The sequence below is a fragment of the Castanea sativa genome, chromosome 3 (assembly GCF_040712315.1).
Source record: "Castanea sativa cultivar Marrone di Chiusa Pesio chromosome 3, ASM4071231v1".
Lineage (NCBI taxonomy): Eukaryota > Viridiplantae > Streptophyta > Magnoliopsida > Fagales > Fagaceae > Castanea > Castanea sativa.
The window spans coordinates 37,944,744-37,954,169 of record NC_134015.1 but is presented as its reverse complement, the minus strand read 5'-3'; the positions used below and the strand labels follow the sequence as shown (position 1 = coordinate 37,954,169).

At 37.0% G+C, this 9,426-nt stretch overlaps 2 protein-coding genes across 2 annotated transcripts; one reads left to right on the top strand and one right to left on the bottom strand.

Annotated features, from left to right (window-relative positions):
* Positions 1 to 761: 761 nt before the first annotated feature.
* On the top strand, positions 762 to 1,946 carry LOC142628904 (uncharacterized). The gene is made up of 3 exons (XM_075802934.1): positions 762 to 1,141; positions 1,351 to 1,699; positions 1,770 to 1,946. The coding sequence occupies exons 1-3, from the start codon at positions 762 to 764 to the stop codon at positions 1,944 to 1,946; spliced, it is 906 nt and encodes a 301-aa protein (XP_075659049.1).
* Positions 1,947 to 3,806: 1,860 nt separating this feature from the next.
* On the bottom strand, positions 3,807 to 6,557 carry LOC142628178 (GSH-induced LITAF domain protein). Its single transcript, XM_075802214.1, has 3 exons — positions 6,288 to 6,557; positions 4,238 to 4,364; positions 3,807 to 4,097 (listed from the first exon to the last, which is right to left on the bottom strand). The coding sequence occupies exons 1-3, from the start codon at positions 6,482 to 6,484 to the stop codon at positions 4,014 to 4,016; spliced, it is 408 nt and encodes a 135-aa protein (XP_075658329.1). The 5' UTR covers positions 6,485 to 6,557; the 3' UTR covers positions 3,807 to 4,013.
* Positions 6,558 to 9,426: the final 2,869 nt, after the last annotated feature.

The window sequence follows — 9,426 nt, the reverse complement described above, 5'->3', positions numbered from 1 at the left end:
ATGAGGATGCCTCGGGTCAGAAAATCAACACAGACAAGTCCTCAATTTTCTTTAGCCCCAATACAACTCAAGAAGCTAAGGATGAGATTTTGGCTACCCTTGGCCCAATGCAAGATACTAGACACACAAAGTATCTGGGCCTCCCATCCTTTATTGGGAGATCGAAGAAGCATGTGTTTACTATCGTAAAGGAGAAAATTGGGCAGAAGCTTGCTGGTTGGAAAGGAAAACTTTTATCTATGGGTGGGAAAGAAATCCTTATCAAAGCGGTAGCACAAGCAATCCCTACATACACTATGGGATGCTTCCTTCTTCCTCAAAGCTTATGTGAAGAAATTGAAAGTATGATGAGGAATTTCTGGTGGGACCAAAGGCGGCAAGAAACTAAGATGTGCTGGGTTAGTTGGAAAACAATGTGCAAACAGAAAGTTAGCGGTGGTATGGGCTTCAGGAATTTGCAAGCTTTCAACAAAGCAATGCTAGCAAAGCAACTTTGGCGAATTCTCCAAAACCCAAACTCTCTAGTGGCAAGGGTTCTCAAAGCAAGATACTTTCCTACGGGGGATATTCTAAGCGCAAAACTTGGTAATTTCCCATCTTACTCAAGGAGAAGCATTCACAGTAGTCTGGAAGTTATAAGAACGGGAACTCGATGAAGAGTGGGGAATGGGAAGCTAATCCATATCTAGGATGACAAATGGCTGCCAACCCCATCTACTTACAAGGTAATCTCACCTCCTAATGATACCCCTCAATTGCCAATGGTCTCCTCTCTCATTGACCCAACAACAAAGTGGTGGAAAGTTAACATAATAAGGGCTACCTTCCTTCCTTTTGAAGCAAATACAATTGTGAAAATTCCCTTAAGTCATGATCTCCCTAAAGACAAAATAATCTGGATTGGGAATAGCCACGAGGTTTTCACTGTCAAAAGTGCCTATCACTTAGCTTATGCTCTGCTGAAATCAAATTGGAGTGAAGAATGTTCAACTGGAGACCCTTGTAAGCCAATTTGGAGGAAGCTATGGCATCTTAATCTCCTAGCAAAAATCAAAATTTTTGCTCGGAGAGCTTGTGTTAATGGCCTACCTACAATGGAGGTCATAACCTGTAGGGGATTTCTCAAACTAAGACCTGCCCGGTGTGTAGAAATGAAGTGGAAAGCTTAGACCATGCCCTCCTTCATTGCGTTTTCTATACTTCGGTCTGGTCTCTTTGGTCTGAAAACCCACTGAGCACCCATGGTATTAAAAAATCTTTCCTTGACTCTACAATTTTTATTCTCTCCCATGCAACACTCCAAGACTTGGAGCTTTTCTTCACTATTGCTTGGGATATCTGGTATAATAGAAACAGTATTGCTCATGGGGGTTGTGGACTTCCTCCTAATCAGGTTTGGCAAATGGCCAAAAGCAGTGCTGACGACTTTGTTTGCTCTGCCTCGTGGGACCTCAGCCAACCTAGAGCTCTCCCAACAAGCTGGGTTCCTCCTCCCACTGGAGTTCACAAAATAAATGTTGATGGGGCATCACCAAATGTGGAAAGTTTCTCAAGTGTTGGTGTGGTCATTAGAGATTGTATGGGTCAAGTTGTGGCTGCTCTGTGCAAACCTCTTCAAGCTTGTTTCCCTGCTGAGCTTACAGAGATCATGGCTTTGGAGCAAGGTATTCTTTTGGCCATGGAACTTCAGCTTCCTCGGGTAATCCTTGAATGCCATCCAAGCAATCCAAGATAAAGCCACAGATAACAGCTTTGGGCACATTATTCAGGGAATCCTTCAAGCTAGTAACTCCTTTGAGTCTTGCCTTTACAAGCATGTAAGCAGAAAGTCCAATACAGTGGCCCATGAGCTTGCCCAGCATGCCAGGAGAACCGGAACTCAACACCTCTGGAAAGGAGTTATGCCTCCTTTTGTAGCTTCTTTTATTCATTCTGATGTGTTGTAATGTGATACTTTTGGCCTGTTCTCCAGGTCTCTGTATGTCCCTTCTTTTTTTATGGTTTAAATCCAAACCTTTTCCATTTCAAAAAAAGAAAAGAAAAGAAATAGTTCTCTTATTTATAAATAATACTTGTAAGGACACAATTCAAATTCTCAATCTACAACCAAAAGGAAAATGGCTTGAAAGGCCTATTTACAATAAATTTGTAGAGAGTGGGCTTGTAATCTAGATTTCAATGATGGTTTAAATAACAAAGAAAAGAAACGGGCTCCGGGGCCCAATGGCACGAAACAAAGAGTTATTGTAAGAGTATGAATGAAAGCTCTTCCTCGGACACAATCCGAGGATAGTTTATAATATTACTTCCTAAGGTTGATTACAATTATAAATCGTCAGATTATCATATACTATTGTCTTTCTTTTCAAAAGAAAAAGCCTCCCCTCTTCCGAATGTCTTTTCCCTTATTTATACTTCCTCCTCTTCTCTTTATCATCTTCCACCTCATGGTTGTAACACTGACTTTGGATACTTGTCCCATCAATTTTTCCCCAAAGTCCGCAGGGGTCAGGGACCAAGTTCCGAACCTCATGCTCAAGTCCAATCTTTCCATTAATGCAATCAGTATATCAATTACAGAGCTTTTAATGGGTGGGCGGTGGTAGCAGCTTTGCCTTAGATATTCCACCGCTCTTTCTATTGTCCTCCACGTGTGCCGCGCCTTCCCGTAGTCATAGGATTTCTTATAACATAGCCCGAGGACATTAAACCTCTCTTCCTATGACCTCGGCTTAATTATCCGAGGACAAATCTATTCCTCGGACATTATTGGTCACTCATTTATCACCTCTTGCCTGGCATTTTCTTTATGAGGTACATTCACGCACTCCTAGATCATTTGATGTCCTCGGATTTGAGTTTTTAGCCCAAAAGACTTTGTTGGGCCATCCTTTGTAAATTACTAGGCCCAATGTCCCTACAATACTGATGTGTTAAAATGTGAGAGCTCTAAAAAAAAGTGTCAAAGACTTTGGTTTTGTAGTATATATAGATTAATAATCTGAACTTCTCACGCATTCATCTATTAGCGGGAGTAAATTTTTTACTGTTCAAGTTTTTTTTTTTTTTTTTGGCAAATGCAATTGCTGCTGCTACTACTAAGGCATTATATGTACGTTTTAGCAACCAAAAAATAGTATTATACGTACGTGAGGAGTGTTACTAAGGTTACTACCCCTTTTATAATTGTGTTTTTATTATTTTGTTCAAAAAGATCTTCACAGATTACTGGCTGTGAAACCTGTGTCCCCAATTCTTCTCTTCCCTCTCCTCTGCCTCTTTCCACCGTCACCGGTACCCAACCCTACCAGGTCCCGTCCAAGTGTCCAACCCACTCTCACTTACCCTTCTTATCACCAATGAGATCCCCCACCAAGTTTGCAAGGCCACTTGCTTTCCTAAACCATGCAAAATCCCAATCCAAACACAAGCCTCCCAACTCAACCCATCGTCAACACACAAAACTCCTTGAGAAAAAGCCTGCCCACAGCCAATTGTAGATTTCATATTTAATCCTCGAAGGAGGCATAAATAAACAAATGAAGAACGGTAAAATAGAAATATTAAAACTTTCTTGTCCTTGAAGGCTATGTTGAGCTTCTAATCACATCAATTTGTAAACTTCATGTTATAGAATTGGTAAAAGTAAAACCTGAAGCAATTTGGAAATTATGAGGGATTTCAGTTATGGGTTAATCAGAATTGAGAGTTATTAATCATAATCAAGTTTCATACTGCTGCGGAAACTTCCAAGATGCAGATGCAGGTCAAAATGCTGGCATATGCAAAAACATTTCACACGAAGATTGTCAGCAATCCAGGAAGTATATAGCTGTATCATGTATGAGTCACAAAGATCACTGTTCTCTTTGTAACATTTTTTGAAATTATGTACCAAGAATCTTATTTTAGGACTTCATTGTTAAGGGAAACAAGATGACAAGAAGCAGACAAGAAAGCAAATACAAACAAATAACAACTGCAGTCGCAATCTGAATAACAGAGTTATCATATCACGCAGGCAATGCAAAGCTTTCCTGAGTCCACTGTGGTGGATCCATCACTGCACAGGCATCTGATTTCTCAAAATTCGCAACCTACATTATAAACCATTAAACACGGTGAACATTTTAATTATACATTTTCATTATCAATCAATATATTTCTACAAAAAGGCACCAATGAGAGGGACATTCTTTAAAAATAAATAAATAAAGATGGTAGATAATACTTGTACCATTTCATTGCAGCTAGGGCAGTAGTGATATTTATGCCAGAGGCAGTCCATTGAGGGACAAAGAAAGCAAATTCCAAGCATCATAGGCATCATGCAACCAACAACAGCTGCTAAACTTGGCTTCGATCTGGACTTAATGCGAAATATCATAATTAGAGAGGTAGGGGGAAAAGTACATTACTGTCTACCATAATAAAAAGATTACAAGGCCAGTAACATTTAAAAGAATCATTGTCAAATTTGATTGGCTATCTAAGAAGAAGTATACTTATTCAATGAAACATATCCAGAAGCTCTTTCAACCCTTCCCTATCTATTTATTGGAGCTGCCCCACTGTGGCTTAATGCAGGTATAAACACAACAAATGTGATGTAGCAAGTACAAAAACCAAAGCTGGAAAGTGAAGTTCCCAAATTCCAAATTGGCAAGGCCAATTAAAATGTGGGGAAGTGAACAACCAGTGATAAAGAGGGGTCTACAGAATTTTGTAGATATAATATAGGGCATCCAAAAAATAATATTTATAATAATAAGATTTTCATCATAAGAACAGATTCCTCTTTCTGAAGCTGAAGAAGGTCCAAACAAGAGGTGACAACCTACCTGAATGAACAAGATTCTCAGGACAACAGCAACAGCAATGCAAGTGCAGTAACTATCAACAATTATGTAACACATTGATGCTTATAAAGTTATCTGCTCTCATAAGTCTTTCCCAAGACATTAAAAAAGCCCAGCTACAGTCAATTACTATAACACCGATAAAAGCCTCACATGATCTTCTTGTTTCCTTCTAATCTTTATGATAATGCCTACAAGTTTGATCTTTCCAAAACAAACGTGGTTGAAAGTATTACTTGACAAAAAAAGTCATTGAATGTATTCTCATGATTTCTGTAAACCACTAAGGGACATGGTCAATAACAAAAAATTACCCCCACCATTTTACAGGTGGTGAAAAACCTTGCTATTAAGGACCATGGTGAATTATTGACTCAGAGAAGATGATGTGACTGTATTTGTGACTAGTCCAGTTTGGCAATAAAGGATAAGCCAAGAAGACTTCCAACTTGCACAAATTGGCCAATGCAACAGGGATTTGATGAGTGCAATACCACAGAAATCTAATGCAAACAGTATGAAACCAATTGGATAATTGAGAATTAATATACAAATCCACGGTAACTTTGGAAAAAAAATAAAAAGGATTGAAAAGGTTGTTTGCTCTTTTCTCTAACTATTCAAAAATCATAAAAATGTAAGACAGCTTCATCACTCTTTAGCTTTCTTAGCATGGTCCCAATCACCAATTTAAACTTATCTCAAGACTCGCAAGCTCGACCATAAGCATTCCATAGTATCCAAATTAGGTGACAATTCCTTTCACAAGCGACTCTTTGGGCTTCTATTGAATCGAGAAATGGGATTGATTATCTATCTTTTTGATATAAAGCATCCTCCGGATAATTCATTGTCTTGACAACACAAGATCAGTTTAAGGTACTAAGAAAGGATTGCTCTCAGTCACACATTAACTACTACAATACTCTTCAATATCAAGGCCCTGTCAGGGCTTCACTGATTAAAGCAACTCTGCTATGCTAATCTACCCTAATTTGGTTCCAAAAATGGTGCTCACATGTTTCTCTCATTAAATAAAACCTTGTCTACACAAGTCAATGTTCATAAACGGGTAGGAAATTTTTCTAACCAACATAATTTTCACAACAAAAAATCTGACTCAAACGTGTTTTTTTGTCTCAACACATTAAAATCATCAATCCACACACCGTTGAACAATTCAACAAGGTTTCAATCAAGTACATATAATTCTTGCCCAACAATCTATAATGCCAGAGCATTCATAATCATAATCGCTAGATACAAGCTAGGAAGCGCAAACACTTCATTTAGGGTGTCGTACAAAAGATAATCATCCACAATTTCACAATTCAGTTAAAATCAAATTCAACCAATATAAAATTCATAATATACTAGGGGGGAAAAAATTCGAGAGTTTTTTAATTATAATTTTTTTTTTTTTGTTACCTGATGTTAGTAAGTCCAGAACTACCGCAGTAAACGCAGTTGAAAGGAGCGGGGGTGTCGCGGTAAATAGTCTGCTGAATCGGAATACCCTTGGGATCTCCATAGACGGCGTTAGGTGGAGCCGCTCCGGCTTGGTATGGATTCTGTCCGATATAGTATGGAACTCCCATCACCACTCCTTCGTTTACCTTCGACATTTTTTTTCACAACCAATTCTTTCTTTCTTTCTTTTTCTTGTGTGATCGCCAAATCAAAATTCTGATTGACAACTTGTCCCTCTTGTACTTCTTTTTTTTATACATTTTTTTTCACAATGACGAAAATGTCCCCAGACTGGACGACGCGGCATTTTGAATTGACTTTTACCGTTCTACCCTTCTAGGCAGCTGTTCATTGACATTTGATGGCGTTGCATCAACGTCAATCCGCTAAAAATTCACGTTTCTAGATTTCACGGTTATGTTTCTTACGGGACATGGATAACATCTAATGCTTCAATGCCCTCGAATTGACAATATATCCGAATTGAGCTATTTCCAATTACTCATGGGTTTCAAATAATGCTTGTCTTTCGTAACATTTTCACAAAAATAATATATTTGATAAGTTGTTTTTTTATTATAATTTAAATCCACTGTTGAAAATACGTTTTTACTTGCCAATAGTAGCTAATAAAAATATCATTTAAGATATGTTGTGAAAATATTATAAATATAACATTTCTCTTGGAACATTATTTTGAAAACAAGACCTTTTTTTTAGAGAGGGAGACAAGACTAAATGGTCATATTGATTTACAAGATATATATGTGTGTATCTAAGTATGACTCAACCCACTCATTTTTGCACTAATGAATTTTCAAACAGCAACTTCAACATTTGCTTCTCCAAATGTTAAACACAAAGACAAATTTGTTAGTTTTGGCATATATATGAGATTTTTCAAATAAGATTAGTGGTACCATATATTGGACTATGAAGATTTATGCATCTAATCTAGCACTAGATGTGTTTGTCATACCAAATCTTACTAAGGGTCGTCAATGAGCCGAGTCGGGCTGGCCCGGCCCGGCCCATTTTTATTTGGCTCAGGGACATAATGGGCTATTAACTAGTTAACAGGCCGGATCGAGCTAGGCTAAAAGAGAAAACCCTAGCCCACAACCCTGCCCATGGGCAATGTCCATTTTGTCTTTAACAGGCTAGACTACTAGGTTAGGCCTAATGGGCTACCCATGGGATTGTATTAGCATATTATTTTATTATTTCTATAAAGAAATAATCAATTTTTTATAAGAGAATAATCAATCTTTTTTTATATAGGAAAGAATCAAAGAATTTAATACTTAATTACAACTTTTTTTAACAGTCAAATCTATTTAATTTTTTGTTTTATTGATGGAAACTTATTTAATTTTTTTTATTAAGACTTCAAATAGTTTTTTTTATTTTTATCTTTAATTAAAAAAAATTAAATGATTAATTCAAATTTGCTAGACTACTAGAAAAATATATATTTAGTAAACTAAGTTTAGCACAATTACTTTAAATATCTTAGTGGTTAGAAGAGTTCTCTTAAGAAATTCATCTACAATATCTGAAGATCAATCCTTCATACACCTCCTATATATTTTTGTTATAAATTCTAAGCTATTGGACTGGGCAACAGGTTAGGTTACTGGGCTAGTCCACCAAGTACCTATGGGCATAAAAACTAGCCCACGGCCTAACTCACTGGGCTAGTGGGCAATCCATGGGCTTTAATAACAACAGGCCAGACCGCTCATTAGCCCGATGGACTGTCGAGTTTCTGAGTCAGACCGTGGGCCATGGGCTATTTGATAACCCTTAAATCTTACTTAAGTGGTGTCCAAGAGAGTATTTGTTTTTAAGTGGTGTCCAAGAGAGTCAAACAAAGCAACTCATGTTCTAGCTTCCTGGTGCCTTGGGCAAAATTGTCTAGTTGTTTTGTTCAAAGTTCTGCTCCTAGCCCTTTTCTAGATGTAATTTATTCAAAGCAACTCCATGTTATATTTGCTGCTTAGTTTTTGTTTCTTTGTATTTGTCAATAAAATTTTCTATTCATCAAAAAAAAGTAAAACTTATGAAATTTGGGTTTGTGTGATGACGTGTTGGGATGAGAGATATAGAAAGACTAACATAAGGTCAACATAGTTAAATAAATTTGAAAGAAACAAGGACACGTGGGGGGCCAGCCAGTTTCATTTCAAGGGGCCAACTCTAACAAAAAGTCTTTGGAGCTAGTTTTTTACCAGCTATTAAAAACAATTATGAACATTTTTGGGGGGGGCATGACCCCCCCACCCCCATAGTATAAGGTAGCTCCACCCCTGCCTGCATAGTACCCTTTACAATGTGGCAACAACCCCCTAACATCCATAGCTTCAACAACTTGGATAGTTAGGAGGGAGTCGCCTCTATAATAATTTTCTCTAAGCCAAAAAGGTAAATTGTATTATGAATTAAATACTATTAACCTTGTAACATTAGAAAGCATACCAAGCTTAATTAGAAATTGTAAGAGACCGCAACTTCAACCTACTAATTTTTTTCATTTGGACCGAACTGACATGAAGCAGTGAAACTATATTATTGTCTTTCAAAATTATGGTTTAACTAAGGATAACATTCCCCCTAGATCAAGGGATTTACATTTGAAGTCATTATTTATCCTAATTAAAGAAAAAAAATAAGAAAACACAATGAAAATAAATTGATATATTTTTTGATGGAATTGAAAATTTACATTTGATAGAAAGATAAAAAGAAATACATCACCTTGGTCCTATAAACAATCTAAGAAAATACATGGCTTTGATTCCAAGTTACATTCTAAAAAATGAAAATTACATATGATAAAACCTATTCTACAAACCATAAACCTAAGATTGTAGGCTAGGTATAGAGTGGAAAAGAGTTAGACACCCACCTCACTTGGTGAATTTATTCTAAAAAACGGAGTTCATGAATCCATGTCATGCAAGAAAAGCATTTTAACATGTGACAAACAAGTAAACAACTTGTTATTGTGTGAAATCAAATTAAAGATTAGGGTTTGCAAAAAAAAGTTTTGACCATGTGAGTTTATTTTATAAACCCTAGGTGGATCTAACATGTT